This window comes from Passer domesticus, chromosome 20, assembly GCF_036417665.1.
Source record: "Passer domesticus isolate bPasDom1 chromosome 20, bPasDom1.hap1, whole genome shotgun sequence".
In the NCBI taxonomy this organism is placed as follows: Eukaryota; Metazoa; Chordata; class Aves; order Passeriformes; family Passeridae; genus Passer; species Passer domesticus.
The window spans coordinates 10,978,261-10,993,250 of NC_087493.1; the positions used below are offsets into that span (position 1 = coordinate 10,978,261).

The window sequence follows — 14,990 nt, forward strand, 5'->3', positions numbered from 1 at the left end:
TGTGATTCCTCACTGGCTTAACCACAGCACTGCTAGCTGCACACACTGAGAAACTCAGTGAGTAGTCCTTACTTTCTTCAGGTTGTGAGGCAGAAGAGAAAGCAGAAGCAATTTAGTATGAACCAGTAGCTTCTGTTCTTACCACTTATGTTTAAAAAAAACTAATTTTCATTATCCTGGAGTTGGATTCAGGGATCCTCGTGGGTCCTCTCCAACCTGAGATACCATGTGATTGTGTCATTCTCATTATCCATTTTCTCTAGTGCTTGTTAGGATGCTTGGGGAGGGACTGGAGGATTTTACTCTCCCACACTGGTTTGGTTTGTAGTCAGTGGAGGAGCAGACATGGCCAGCACAGAAAATCTTGGTCAGGGTAAATCTGGCCATGCCCCTCACACAGGCAGCAGAACTTACTGCTGGCTAAAACCTTCCCTCTACTTAGAATCATAGAGGAAATAGGATGAAGAATCTCATCTCAGTCTTCCTTCTGGGGGGTCCAAGGTTGTTGCAGACATTTTTTTTCCCTGCTGTAAAGCTGCCTGGTGCTGTTGCTGTCTCCCTGCAGTACGAGCTGGCCACGGGGCGATTCCCCTACCCCAAGTGGAACAGTGTGTTTGACCAGTTGACACAAGTAGTGAAAGGAGACCCACCACAGCTGAGTAACTCAGAGGAAAGGGAGTTTTCCCCAAGTTTCATCAACTTCGTCAACTTGTGGTAAGTGTGTGCTGCTGAAAGCACTGGGGTTGGCTCCTTTTCTTGGCTGCTATTTGGCAAGGGTTATGTGTCCAGCACTTCTGGCTTCTTTTCACATTCCTGCACCAGCACAGGGGAGGACCTCTCACATTTTAGTGGTTTGGAGGTGATGGGGGATTTGTGTGGGTTGGGACTGAAGGGCAGAGCCTGGAAACTGCTCTTCAGGAAAGGAATTAGAGAAAACCTCGGAGAGGCTGTGCTAGAGAGAGGAGGCATGGTAAGGAGGGAAGTTTCCATGGCAGGAAGTTTGTGTCAGACACAGCCCCAGCCCCTGCCTGCACAGCTGGGAAAGGGAGGGATGGGGGTTACTCCTGTGGTCACTCACAGTGCAAGGATGGGTTTTCCAGAAAACCAAAGGTGGTGTGTCTCCCTCTGACAGCATCATGTCCTGTTAAATTTGTATTTGATGTCTGTAGCATTTTTCCTGATCCCACGTTCTCCTAATTATCTTTATGCTTTCTTTAGCCTTACAAAGGACGAGTCCAAAAGGCCAAAGTACAAAGAGCTTCTGGTGAGTTCTCAGTGCTGCATCTTTCAATGCTTCCAACACACAGCTCACAGGATGCTGGGCTCAGGCAGAAGTGAGATCTGAAGGAGCAGAGCCCTGGAGCTGGGCAGCAGCAGGGCCTGTCTGTGGTGGGGGTGCTAAAGGAGAGAGAGCAGCAATGCCTTTGGCTTGGATCAGTGACATGAGGCAACTTCAAGGAGCTCTGGGCACCTGGAGGGCACCTCTTAGAGGCTGTGGTTCCACAGTCAGCCCTGGGGATTCACATCAGCTGATGTGAGAGGGATTTGCCTTATGTCCTGGCCCAGGACCTCCCTGATGCTGTGTCCCAGCTGCTCTGACCTGGCTCTGGCCAGTGCTGCCTGCCTGCAGAGCACAGGGTGTGGGCTCAGGAGAGCAGAGCTTGAGTCTGACCTCTGCAAGGCACTCCCTGTCACTGTCCCCACTGTGACAATGCTGATGAAACATCTCCTGAAAGGATTTCAGGAAGTGTCAGTGCTGCAGAGGAGCTGCTGATCCTGCACCCTCCCTGCCTCCTGCCTGGCAGCTCCTGGAGCCCTGTCCTGCCTCAGTAACCTCCCATGTTAAAGACATGATTCCCAGTGTGGAAAAGCCATGGACCAGGCTGTGTCCTGGTGCCCTACAGCCACCACAAAGCGTTTTCTTGCACCAGACAAATCCCCCTGCCCAGTTTTTATCTGAGGGGCACATGCCAGGAGGGTGACCATAACTTGGTTGTTTTTTTATCTGCTTCCAGAAACATCCCTTCATCCTGATGTATGAGGAACGCACAGTGGATGTTGCATGCTATGTTTGTAAAATCCTGGATCAAATGCCAGCAACTCCCAGCTCTCCAATGTACGTGGATTGATACTGCTGCTACATCAAACTCTAGAAAAAGGGCTGAGAGAAAACAAGCTGTAAAGAATTTTCATCACATATTGCAGTGTTTTTAATGCTCGCCCAGACACCATGTGCAATAATATTGGTGTTATTTCCATCCTGTCTGTATACTGTTGTCACATATAAAGTGCATCCCTGTAATACCTGATCACACAGTGTTAGTGTTGGTCACAGAGAGACCTCATCTTGCTCTTTTGTGGACATATTCATGAAATGTGGAAATAAGTACATATATTTGTTGACTGTGATTGGATAGCACCTAAAATTCATTTCTAGACTCAAAACTTGGAGACTCCTCAGCAGCTACTGGAAAGATTTTTCTCTCAAACTCTTCCGATTGTTGTTTCAAGTAATAATAAAAAGCAAACAAACAAAAGTTAGGCGTTGTCTGTCTGAACATTAAGAGACTTTGCCTGGAGGGAGAAGAACTTGCTTAACCAACGAGATGCTTTGCCTTCTGGAGCTGGAAAGGCAAAGGAGAATTTTATTCTTCACAAAGTGCAATAGATTTACTGCTATGAAATTCTGTTGCTTTACAGTCGCAGTGTACTTTCTGGGGACAGTGTGCTCAGCTGAACTTCCTGTTAAAGAGAGATCATGTTAAATATAGTGAATATGTCTTTACCAAAAATATGTTGCGTTGAAAGAGGCTAACATTAAACTATTGAGATGGGACATAATGTATTCTTCCTCCTTTTACCAAGCCAGCCACTCTTCACTCTTAACTAGGTGTCCTGTAAATTGTTACCTGGTAAGATAAGACCTTTGACCTGAAGAATTATTAAACTACTTGATTGAATTTAACCTGCTTGTTGACCTGGTTTATAGTGCACAGTGCTCACCACCCACTGGCTTTGCTTTGCCTTCACCCAGTGCCATCCACAGAGGCTGCAGCTGCTTGAGTGGGCCACCAGCTGATGGCTGGGAGTCCTGGCCAGTGTTTCTGGTGTTCCTGCTGTCCCCAGCCCTGCTGCTTGCTCCTGTGGCACAGCCCAGCCCCATGCCCTGAGCTCCTGAGTCCCACTCCAAACCCGAGCTCCTCCTTCTCGCTGCTGCGGGCAGGATGGAGGGGTGGCCCTGGCTGCCAGGGGCTCTGTGCCCACCACACCCTGCTGAGCTTGCTGGGGACACCTCAGCACCACCTGGAGACTGAGCCTCCCCTGTGACCTCCACAGCTCCTGGTGCTGCACCCCGAGCAAACCTCCCTGAGACTGGGGGTGCAGAAGGAGATGAGGTGGAGGTGAAGGAGCATCCAACTCCTCTCAGCTGGCCCAGCAAGGCCAGGCAAGCTGTCTCTTCTGGTCCATTCCTAAGCGAAACAGCACATCAGGCTTTTCTCTTTGTTTAATTGACATATTTTTCAAAGATTGATTTTTCCCAAAAACTTTTTCCCCCCCCAGATATTGAAGTTTTCAAGTGTTTAGTAGCACACCAGGGATAAAATGGAGGCTGCAGGGTCTCTGCTTTTTGTTCTGAGCTGATTGAGGTGCTTGGTAGGACTTCCTCAGTGTTAGAGCAGCCTCCCATCAGAGCTCAGCAGCAAGCGTGGACACAGAGGGAATGAAAACACCGTGGTGCTGGCAGGATCCCCAAGGAAGGGCTCCCCACGTCCACCCAACACCAACGCGCGCGAAGCAGCCGAGGCAGAGCGCTGATGAAGAGCAAGCAGCACATCCAGCTGGAAAGGAGAGCTGAGGCCGTGCCTGGACACAGCTGGTGTCTGTCTGCCACGGAGGTGACACCCCTGGGGCTCCTGCTGGCTCCTTGGTGCTGCCCTTCCTGGATTCTGTTCCTCTTGGGCTGCTCCTCAGGCAAGGCAGAGGTTTCTGCTCCTTCTGGTGCCTCCTGTGTAAGATCAGTCAGACCACGTGTGTCTAAAGCAGCCATTCTGTCCCCAGAGCCTTTCTCAGGCAATTCCCCGTGGAGCTGTGGTTCCTCTCTCCAGCCTTCAGCCCCTGGAGTGGGATTGGAGCTGCTGCAGGTCCCGAGGGGTGCAGGCTGTGGGGCTGGAGAGACCAGAGCCAGGAAGGGCAGCCACAGGTGGGGCTTCACCCTCCCTTTGGTGTCAAATCTGACTCCTCCTGGCTACAGGGAACCCAAAAACCTCTCAGAGGGCCAGCACTGAGATGGAACCTCCCAAAACACACAGAACTGCCTTGCTGTGCCCTGTTGGGATGGCTGGGTCTGTGCTCTGGTGCTGTCCCATCTCCAGCCCAGGAGCAGTTTGCTGGGAATGGAAATGCAAAGCTTTGAGCTGCCAGTGACAGGAGTCAGGGGCTGCTGCCTGGGTGGCTGTACAGCCAAGGTTTAGCCCATTCAACACAGATTATTATAAATTACTATGGGTGCACCATTTATTGCAATGTATCTATTAAAGAAAAAAAAGAAGAAAAAAAAGTGTATAGTGTTCAGAAGCTGTGAAAATAGTGTAAGAACTGTACATTGTGAATTCTGGTTATTTTTTTTTCTTGTACCATAGAAAAAAATGTATAAAAATATCAAAAAGCTGATGTGCAGGGATGTTGCCTTATTGTCTGTAAAATGAAGCTCAGGAACATAACTGCTTCAAAGAGCTTCCGAATATTTTATCTGGTCTCCTGGTTTGACTTCCTCCTCTATTTAAGCTATTATACATGGATCAGAGTGTTTATGTAATAGTTCTATCCTTTTGCCTGCAGGTCAGTTGTAATAAAACTAAGATGCGACTGTGACCTTGTTATTTTCATTTTGTAAGGTCAGACGTGAAGGGGAAGGTTCACTCAGAGCTCTGCAATGCCTACCTGCCTTCCAGGCCTGGCCTCCAGGTGGAAGAGGAGAGCAACTTCAGATCTTGTGCCAAATGAAAGAGCTCTGGATGTATTTTCTGTCTCTCTGGAAGACTCTGTGATTGGGCTCCTCTCAGGCGAGCAGTTTGCAGCACAGGGAGGCCCTGGTGGCTCAGGACACCTTGTCCCTGTCAGGAGGGCAGGTGGCTGTGCCCACCCTCCAGGGAAAGGGCAGCTGGAGCTCCCAGCTCCGATGGTTGCAAGGTCTGCAGAGCCCAGATGGTCTCAGAGTCCTGGGTAGGTCCTGCTGCTGGGAGGTCTCTTCTGCCTGGAAGCTGTGGAGGGTTTGGAATGGGCCCAGTCAAGTGGGCACAACTGGACCCCAGCAGCCCCAGTGGGGAGGAGGAGTGCTGGGGAGAGAGCCTGGTCACCAGTGCCTGTCCTGCCCCACTGGGCTGGATGGGACAGCCCAGGAGTGCCCTGCCCAGAGGGGAGAGCAGAGCACCCTGCAGGGATCCCTGGTCATGGCAGCATTGACCAGCATCAGGAATAGTTGGGACGGGGTGGATCAGCTGGAGGTGGCACTGAGTGGGGACAAGGTGGGGATCAGGGTGGACTCAGTGGTCTGGGAGGGCTTTTCCAACCTCAGTGATTCCGTGGTTCTGTTAACACATAGGTGCTGCTTTTTAAAACAACTCAATTTTCCTTCAACTCCTGACACTAATCACACGTGGCCGTTGCTTTGAGCATGGTAAGGGGCCCAGGGAAAGGTGGAGTGACTGCTCTGAGGAAAAAGAAAATGAAAAAGCTGTATTTTGCCTTTATGTGTACAGCTGTGCAAATGCTTGGAGAGCCAGATGAAGCACAAACTCCCTCTCCTGGACACACACTGCACTTTCTGCTGGAAATGGAACAGCAGGGCAGTCTGTGGGCTGTTCCAGGGAACATCTGCCAGAAAACCTTTGTCTTGGCATAAATCCCATGGCTCCCATCAGGACAACGTGGTGTGGCCACTTCCTTCCTTCCTTCCTTCCTTCCTTCCTTCCTTCCTTCCTTCCTTCCTTCCTTCCTTCCTTCCTTCCTTCCTTCCTTCCTTCCTTCCTTCCTTCCTTCCTTCCTTCCTTCCTTCCTTCCTTCCTTCCTTCCTTCCTTCCTTCCTTCCTTCCTTCCTTCCTTCCTTCCTTCCTTCCTTCCTTCCTTCCTTCCTTCCTTCCTTCCTTCCTTCCTTCCTTCCTTCCTTCCTTCCTTCCTTCCTTCCTTCCTTCCTTCCTTCCTTCCTTCCTTCCTTCCTTCCTTCCTTCCTTCCTTCCTTCCTTCCTTCCTTCCTTCCTTCCTTCCTTCCTTCCTTCCTTCCTTCCTTCCTTCCTTCCTTCCTTCCTTCCTTCCTTCCTTCCTTCCTTCCTTCCTTCCTTCCTTCCTTCTCAGTGAAAATGTTATTTTGACTCTCAGAACATTGTTTGTTTGCTTGTTTTGTATTATCTCTGTTTTTTTTTTTCAGGCAGGAAGACTGAGGGAGAGCAGGACATCACCGGGATCCTTCATCTTGGTGTTGAGAGAAAGGAAAATCCCAGAACCCCAAATTCCTTGGGACAGGCTGTGTGGGAAGATCACCTACACATGGAAGACTGAGTGAGGACTGACTCAAGGCAAGGGAGGGAAGGGGTCCCATCCCACTGGCACTCCCTCTGCTTTCCCAGGAGGCTGCTCCGGTTGGGCTGGAGGACCACGGGCCCAGGCAGAGCTGGGCTGAGTTCTCCATGCACAGAAAATCTGCTTCTGGTGTCCTCTGGGGCCCGGGAGGAGCCTCAGGATCCCTTTCCCCTCTGATCCCTTTCTCTGCCAGCAGCAGGACCCTGGTCCAGACTCAGCCCCCCTCAGCTCTAGCTGGTGTGTTCAGAAATCTTCCAGGAGAAACTGCTGCCATGAATGAAATTCATCTGTCCTTGAAGGACTGTGGCTGTCCCAGGGCATGGAGCTGGCACCAGGGGGTGGCAGCTGTGGCTGTCCCAGTGGTGAAGTCAAACAGCAAACCATGGGCAGACAGAGTGGCAAGACAAGGGTTTTAATAATGAAGGTGTTGCTGGTAACATAGGTAAGGAAATGTGCTTGCTTACAAGTTTGAAGCTGACAGCATCCCTTTAAATAAGGAAATACAATTGCTGAGAGGAGAAAGTTACCTGGAAAACTCTGTACAAGGCCTCAGTGGAGCAGCTAACACTACTCTGCTTCAAGTGCTCTGAATATTCTCCACGGACTGGCTTCAAAAAAATCTCTCACTTAGAAAAAGAAATTCTTTTTAAAAAAATGCAACCTGTGATTGTCTATCCTAGCAGTGCTCTGTGACATTTGTACAATAGAAAAATGGTGCTTTAAATAGTGACTTGAAAGCTACTGCCATGTGCTTTATACAGCATGCAACAAGGCCAGGGACTGGGGACACTGCCCGGGCTGCAGAGCTGCCTCCCACAGCTCCAGCATCCCTGGGGAAGCTGCTGGGAGCCAGGCTGGACCTCCTCCCAGCAGCTCCATCTCCGTGTGCTGTCCTTCCAGTAACACAAATATTAAATACACTCAGTCTGTAAATAGTTTAACAATCTTTGTCAGCAACAATATTTACTTTGGCAAAACCAGAGTTGCGATGAACGGACGCGTCCATCACAAAGTCTGCAGCAAGTTCTTTGGTGGAAGCCAAGAAGTGAAGCAAAGGCTCCTTCTTGCTAGAGCCTGAGGAAGAATATTGCACAGAGACTCTTAGGAGAAATGCTGGTGATTCCAAACGGGAGCATCACTGCGGGAGAGCTTCCTTCTCTGCCGGCTGCGGGAGAACGGGCTCCTCCAGGCTCGGTGATTCACAGCTGTTCTCCGGTAGCCTTGCTCTGGGCTGAGGGGGCAGTGACGCTGGATAAACTCGGGGAGGAGGGGAAGACTGCTGGGGATGGAGGAGGGACGGGCAGAAGCATGGAGGGGAGGATGGCAGGAGCAGGCACTCGCACGAAGCCTCGGCCACACGAGGGCTCTGCCCCAGGAGCGGTCACGGAGTGTCCCTGCCCGGCTCCCTCTGCTCCGGGATCATCGAGGGCTGGAGATCACCCTGGCCTGGCTGTGCACAGAACAGCCCCTCCAGCCTGGCTGGTCCTTTCACACCACTTGCTCCTACCTCGGCCAAAACACATCACTCATCTCTTTGTATGCGCCGGGGACACGGCTGCTCCGCTGGGCTGCCACATCCCCCATTCCTGCGCCTGCATCCTCACATCTGCCTCCAGTGTCCAGAGCTCTCTGCTCCGAGGTCACGGGCTGCAGCCTGATCCAGCTCAGAATGCAGCCAGGACAGCTCCCGGGCTTTCAGCCCCTCAGGACATGCCAAGGTGCCACCATGAACTCTGTGATCTCCATCCCTCATCCTCCTGGAGCGGAGCTCTGCGGGGATGGGGCAGTGCAGCTTAGGGCAGGGGGAAGCAAGAGCCCGGCTGTCCACAGAAGGGTGCTTGGCACCTGGCTGGGCACAGCCCCCTGCTCTTCACCCTGGCATGGGCATGGCCAAGGTGAGCCCAACAGGTCTGCCTGAAGGACAGGAGAGGAGAGGAGAGGAGAGGAGAGGAGAGGAGAGGAGAGGAGAGGAGAGGAGAGGAGAGGAGAGGAGAGGAGAGGAGAGGAGAGGAGAGGAGAGGAGAGGAGAGGAGAGGAGAGGAGAGGAGAGGAGAGGAGAGGAGAGGAGAGGAGAGGAGAGGAGAGGAGAGGAGAGGAGAGGAGAGGAGAGGAGAGGAGAGGAGAGGAGAGGAGAGGAGAGGAGAGGAGAGGAGAGGAGAGGAGAGGAGAGGAGAGGAGAGGAGAGGAGAGGAGAGGAGAGGAGAGGAGAGGAGAGGAGAGGAGAGGAGAGGAGAGGAGAGGAGAGGAGAGGAGAGGGTAACAGTGGGCTTCCCTCTCCATGATTTCCTGTTGCCACCCAGGTGAGGTCACCTCACCACACAGTCTTGTCATGAGCTGCTCCAGTTCTCACAAGAGTGACTGCTAAAACTGGGGGGGAAAGATTAAAGAAAGAAAATGGAAGTTCTTGTCAATCAAAGGAAGTGTTGTTTCAGGCACTGGTGTCCTCTGTGGGGTTGTGTCAGTGGAGGAAAACCAAAGTACCAGAGTTGTGCTGTCAATTTTCAGTGACTGGAAATTCATACAAGTCCATATGATGGGAAAATGACTCCAGTTTCCCCTGGATGAGGCACATTAGCCCTGTGTGTTCTGTGGCACGACAGGAGCACTGTGCTGCCTGCTGCAGGCTCACAGCACCCTGCCCCAGCACGTCCCTTCACCACTGCTGCAGGTGCAGGTCCATGCTGGTGTTCAGGTTGAGGTCAGCAACATCCAGGAAATCGATGTTGAAGATGCTGGGGCCCGCGGGGGTGAGCGAGCTGAAGCCGGTGGCCGAGCTGGGGGGGGTGAGGTCCAGCCACTCCATTGTTTCCCACGGAGACTCGGTGAAACTCATTTGTAAAGCAGAGCTTTCGGCAGGGGAAGGGGACAGCTGGGTGTCCATGGGCGACAGGGGAGTCTGTAAAATCTCCTGGGAGTTGAGCAGTTCGTCCGCGGCTTTGCCGGAGAAGCCCTCCATCATGCCCTCGAAGTGGGGCTCCTCTCCCCCCAGCTTCAGCAGGGCCATCTCGCTGACCCTGCCCAGGGGGCTGTGGGCGTTGAGCAGCACCTCCAGGTGAGCGTCGCTGCTGCCCGGGCAGTGCTCGAAGGGCAGCGGGGCCGAGGACACCGGCTCGAACGGGGCGGAGCCCTTGGGGACAGGGCCACCCGAGCTCCCCGGTGACACCATTATCTGCGGCACTTTCTGCAGGCAGGACCGATCTTCCTTGGCATTGGCTGGAATTTCTGTCAACAAAGGAAAAGGGTTTGAGGTGCCCTGGCAGTGCCCACCAGCACAGCCCTCCAGCTGACCTGTGGGGCATCCCTTTGGAGATGTGATCCCACTTCTCGATCCCACTGGCACTGCCTGCCCACCCTCCCTGGGGGAAGCCTCACACATTCCTGACTTCTGACCATGATCCCCTGGCTTTGGACACAGTCCCTAGGGCACAAGCACTGGCAGCTGTCCCCAAGGGGCTGGGGAAGGGCACAGGCAGCACCGTGCACAGGGCAGGGCAGCAGAAGTGCTCTGTGTGGGAGATGGCACTGGCAGCCCTGGGAAAGGGGGGCACACTGGGGGCTCTGTGTGGGCAGGGGGCTGGCAGTGCTGTGCACAGGGCTCCTGCCCTGCTGTCCCTTCTCTCTGCACAGGTGACAGCCAAGCCCAGACCACCCCATGGGGCTGGCACACGCAGGAGCAGGCTCCAGGAGGACCAGTGTCCTTTTGGTTCAATCTGAGTGGCTGCTGGCACAGGGAGGGCAGGGGAAAGGTGTACTCCACTCAGGCAGCTCTGCTGGGGTGCCCTGAGCCCCACAGACCGAGGCTGGCTGCAGGGGAAGCCCCAGAGGGGAGGAGGGAAGCAGAGCATACCTCCACTCTCAATCAGCACGTCCAGGAGCTCGTCCATCTGCTGACTTCGCGTCATCTGCTGCAGCAAACGACAAAGAGCAGAGTAGAGGCCATTAGGAGCACAGTCCCTCCAGCCACAAGCCAGGTGGATGGCTCTAGACCCCAAAAAGGATGGCTCCAGACCCCACAAATGGCTTCCTCCCACAGAGAAGAGAGGCCACACCAACACGGGGCTGGCAGCAGTGTTCAGGGCACTGCAGGGACGTGGCACAGTCAGGGTGGATCCAGGGAGCAAAGCACCCTTCCCTGCTGCCAACCTCTGCTCTGTGCCAGCCTGCCCTGTCCCAGGGCCCTCAGGACACAACATTTTAGCCCCAGCACCTCACACTGGCACGTGCCTGCCTGCCCTCCCTGCTGCCTGTACTGCCCAGGCTCCCTCCTCTCCCTGACCAGAACCTGGAAGATGTCCTGCACGCTGGCATAAACCCATTTTCACCCTGCCAACAGCATCACTCCACTTTCCCAAGGGCACCAGCAGTCCCAGCACTCAGGCTGCTCCCAGGTGGGAAGGAAGGTGTTCCTGGGTGATGGCCAGTCCTCCCTGCAGGAACAGCATTCCTATATATGCAAATCTGAGCACTGATTGGTTTGACCTCCCAAAAACCTCACTTCCTTATCAACCTATGACACTGGGTACGCTCAGGGGGCAGATGGATGAGCAGGATGAGCTTTCCTGGTGACCTGGGAATGCTCAAGGGTCTGTCTCTGACACTGAGCACCTAAAGAGAGTACACTGGCACCCCAGCACCCCTGGGGGCACAGGGGACACTACCCAGCCCAGCAGGGTGGCTGACTCCTTTGTGGCAGCTAGGGACCCTTCAGAAAAGCCCATTCCTCGTGGAAACAGGTCTGTCCTGCCCAGAGACCCAGAACGGGCTGGAACTGCTGCACCTGAGTCCCACTGAGTGCACAGAGACAGCACGGGCAGCCCTGGCCCTGGAGAAAACAAAAACCATGCAGTTACCTGCTTCACTGCATCCTCATAGGGTGGAGGCTGCTTTACCTCTGACAGGGCTGGGCTTGACTTACAAAAACTTGGGGATGAAATAGAAAAGTTTTGGCCTGACTGCGCAGCCATCTGCATGGGGAGATACAGGGAAATGGAGTCAATGCACGGCTCTCTCCTCCCTGCTGGGGTTGGTGTGGTGCCAGGGAAAATCACAATTTTGTGGGTCAAACCAACTCAAAATGCCTGGCTCTGAGCAGGATAGAGGCAGGTGAAGCAGCTCCCTGACCCAGCTCTGAAAGCCAAGGCCAGGCTGGCCCCTTGTCACTGCACAGACAGGGTGGCACAGCACAGCCTGGTGTCCTGGGGACATGCAGGACAAAGGGAAGGCAGAGATGCTGCTGGGGGTCAGCTGTGCTTGGCCAGTGGTGAGCCACCTCCCCAGCCCCTTCCCATCACCTCCTGACTGGGGGCATCTCACAGAGCTCAGGCCAGGGAAGGGCACTCTGAAATCTCTGCCTGTGCCAAACACCTGGCATGTCTTTGCCAGCTTTTTGCCAGGCTCCCCTGCCAGGATGGATGGCATTTGGAGCACAGTGCCTGTCAGCTGCTGTCCCCATCACCTCCAGCCCCTTGTGTGTCCTTCCCCACTGCCTGGCCATGGCCTTGTCCCACAAAAACCAGCACCAGGGGATTGTCCCTCCAGGTGGGTTGGATCCAGGGCAGCAGTGGGGTCACTCTGCCTGGCCATGCACATCCTGGCCACCTTTCTGTGGAGGGGAGCTGGAAGGAACACCACCCCTGGCTCATGGGAAACAGCACTGCAGTGCTGGGCACAAAGGAAGAGTTCTTGCTGAAGAAGGACCCTCACCCCCAGCAGTCCCTTGCAGGCAGCAGAGGGATGTCCAGGATGGGTGGTGGTGGACTTGGGATGAGCTAGAGGACACAAAGGGACCATTCCCCTGCCCTTGGGCAGTGAGGGAGCAGCTGGAGATGCCCCTGTGGTGTCACTGCTCCCTCCTGAGCCTCACTGACCACTGTCCATGTGCCCAGAGCAGCCCTGCTGCCTCCTGGCTGTCAGCTCACAGCACTGTGTCCCACTGCCCCCAGAGCCCTGCTGCAGTGCCCAGCTCACCTGCACAGCCCCAGGGCCACCCCCTGCATCCCCTGCTCCTCACTCACCCAAACCAGTGCTGCCATCACCCTCCCCACCCCTGCAGCAGCCCCACTGCCCTCCATGCCCATTGCACTGGCAGCTCTGTCTCTGCCTCTCCTCACCCTAAACTTGGTGGCCCTTTCCCACCTCACTGGCTGTGCTGTTTGCCAGCTGCCCATGGCACCTACCTTGCTGTCCTCCTGAGCCCCACTCTGTGCCCCTGTGCAGGGCTGACCCCCAATCTCTGCTCGGGGCCACTGTGGGTGGGCTGGGAGAGCCCTGCTCTGCTGTGGGCTGTCCCCCACAGCCAGCCTGCCCTGTCACACCCTTGTGAGCACACCTGGCACCCCTGTGCATGGCACAGGCCACTGCAAGGTGCTGCTGCTGCTGCCTGGGAAGCCCTAGGAGGGCACTGGGGCTGTGAGCAGAACCTTGTGCTGTTTTGTGCAGCGTGTCCCCCTCCCCAAATGCTTGTCCAGGGGGCTGAGTGAGCAGTGGTGGCTGCTGGGGACAGCTCTGTGCTGGGCTGCTGGCCTGGTGGGGAGGCCAAGCTCTGTCTGACTGCAGACCTCAACCGCCAGCCCTGCTCCAGCTTCCTGAGAAAAGACTTTCCCAGGGCAACTGCTCTCCTCCAGCTCAGTGGTGAAAATCCCTCACACACTGCTGGGAGCCACAATGGCTTGGCAAGATGCTGGGAAGCCCTGCAGTGGGGTCTCCCAGGGGTGTAGGAACTGTGCCAGGGCTCTCCCAGGAGCTGAGGGATCCACGCTGGTGCTTCCCTGCCGTGTACAGAGCTGTGCCAGGCCTCCATGGGGCACAGCTGGGCCAGGACTCCCCCAAGGGCAGAGCAAGCTGTGCCAGGACTCCCCCTGAGGGGAGAGGCAGCTGCGTTTGGGCTCTTTTAGGGTAGAAGAAGCTGTGCCAGTGCTCCCCCAGGGAAGTGGGAGCTTGCCAGGACTCCTCCAGGGGCAGAGAGAGCTGTGCCAGAGCTCCCCAGGGCAGAGGGAACTGTGCCAGGGCTCCATAGGCAGAGGATGCTCTGCCAGAACCCTCCCAGGACATGGACAGCTTTGCCAGTGCTCACCAAGGGGCAGAGACAGCAGTGCTGGGGTCCCCGGGGGAGGAGGGGAGCTGTGCCAGGGCTCCATGGGGCACGAGAGCTGTGCTGTGGCCCCTCCAGGGCGACTGGCTGCGGTGGCAGGGCTGCCCAGAAAAAACCCTGCAAAGGACCCTGCAGTGCTACCAGCTTCCATCCCACTGCCCACCGGGGATACCTCCTGCCCTTGCAGGCAGCCCCGGGCCCGGAGGCAAGGTGTGGCCCGCGGGGGTCGGGGCTGGCACTCACCGGCGCCGTGCGGAGGCAGCTGCTGCCCGGGGGGGACCCGCTGCGGCCCTCGGGGGACACCGGGAGCAGGTAGTGGCTGTTGGGGGACGGTGGCAGGCTGATGTGCTGGGGGCTCTTTGCAGCCCCCAGGGGAGAGTGCTGCGGGGAGCACTGCGGGCTCAGGAATGTCGAGGAGGTGATGGTGCTCTGCCCCGCGGGCTCCAAGCAGTGGCTGTTCACAATGTGGGGCACCTGAGGTACTCCACAGTTACTCAGCTTGTCCGAGCTGCCGGCCTGGCCCTTCAGGGCCATTTGTTTGGATGCAAATGGACAGCTGGACACGGTGTTCTCCTGCTTGATGGGGACACCAAAGAAATGCTGAGCAGGCTGCTGCTTCTCCTCGAGGCCGTTGCTTCTCTTCCGCTTCTGGAGCTGCATCCGCAGCTCTTCCACCTGCCTCTGCTCCTGCTGCAGCTTCCACGTCAGTTCATTGATGACCTTCTGCTTCTCCACCAGCATCTTGTCCTTCTCCGTGTCTATTCCTTCCAGTTCCAGCTGGATGCTCCCTCCGTTCATGCTGCTCATGAGGCTTTCCTCAGCGCTGCCGTGAACGGGTGACGGCTGCAGAGCGAACTGTGGGGAAGCCATGGGCCCGTCGTTGAAGGTGTCGGGCAGAGAGCCGCTCACAGAGAGGTCAGAGGAGGCGGGCGAGATGGGCGGGGTGGAGCTGGTGCTGCCAAAGTGGTAGAAGCCGTTTGACAACATGCTGCTGGAGGACTGCGACTGGTAGCTGGACAGGGTGCTGGTTGGAGTGACCGGGAAGGTGACGGTGGTGATCTCACTGAAGCTGGGCACCGTGCTGCTGCTGCACTCCTGGAAGGGCCGCAGCCGCTCCATCAGCGCCGTCTTGGTGCCCGACACGGGCAGGCCTCGGATCCGGAGCTGCTGCCTCAGCTCTGACACCTGGAAGGAAAATCACCCGTGGTCAGCCTCTGTAGGAATGTGCGCCCTTGTTGACAGAGTGACCAAATTATCCTCTGTCGCCTTAAAAAGGAAAAAAGCCCAGAAGTTTCTCTCCTCAATTTGGTAAAAAGACACCTCA

The 14,990-nt window shown here is 55.5% G+C and overlaps 2 protein-coding genes across 2 annotated transcripts in view; one reads left to right on the top strand and one right to left on the bottom strand.

The window, feature by feature from the left end:
- The window catches only part of MAP2K4 (mitogen-activated protein kinase kinase 4), a 54,027-nt gene extending 51,062 nt beyond the window's left edge, over window positions 1–2,965 (top strand). The window contains exons 9-11 of the mRNA XM_064395125.1: window positions 566–714; window positions 1,219–1,264; window positions 2,016–2,965. Coding sequence (XP_064251195.1) covers window positions 566–714; window positions 1,219–1,264; window positions 2,016–2,129 — 309 coding nt within the window. The 3' untranslated portion in view covers window positions 2,130–2,965. The remainder of the gene's footprint in view (window positions 1–565; window positions 715–1,218; window positions 1,265–2,015) is intronic.
- Window positions 2,966–8,729: 5,764 nt separating this feature from the next.
- MYOCD (myocardin) overlaps window positions 8,730–14,990 on the bottom strand; it is a 31,820-nt gene continuing 25,559 nt past the window's right edge. Inside the window, exons 10-12 of the mRNA XM_064395691.1 lie at window positions 13,910–14,851; window positions 10,424–10,481; window positions 8,730–9,798 (exon numbers count right to left, since the gene is read on the bottom strand). Coding sequence (XP_064251761.1) covers window positions 9,230–9,798; window positions 10,424–10,481; window positions 13,910–14,851 — 1,569 coding nt within the window. The 3' untranslated portion in view covers window positions 8,730–9,229. The remainder of the gene's footprint in view (window positions 9,799–10,423; window positions 10,482–13,909; window positions 14,852–14,990) is intronic.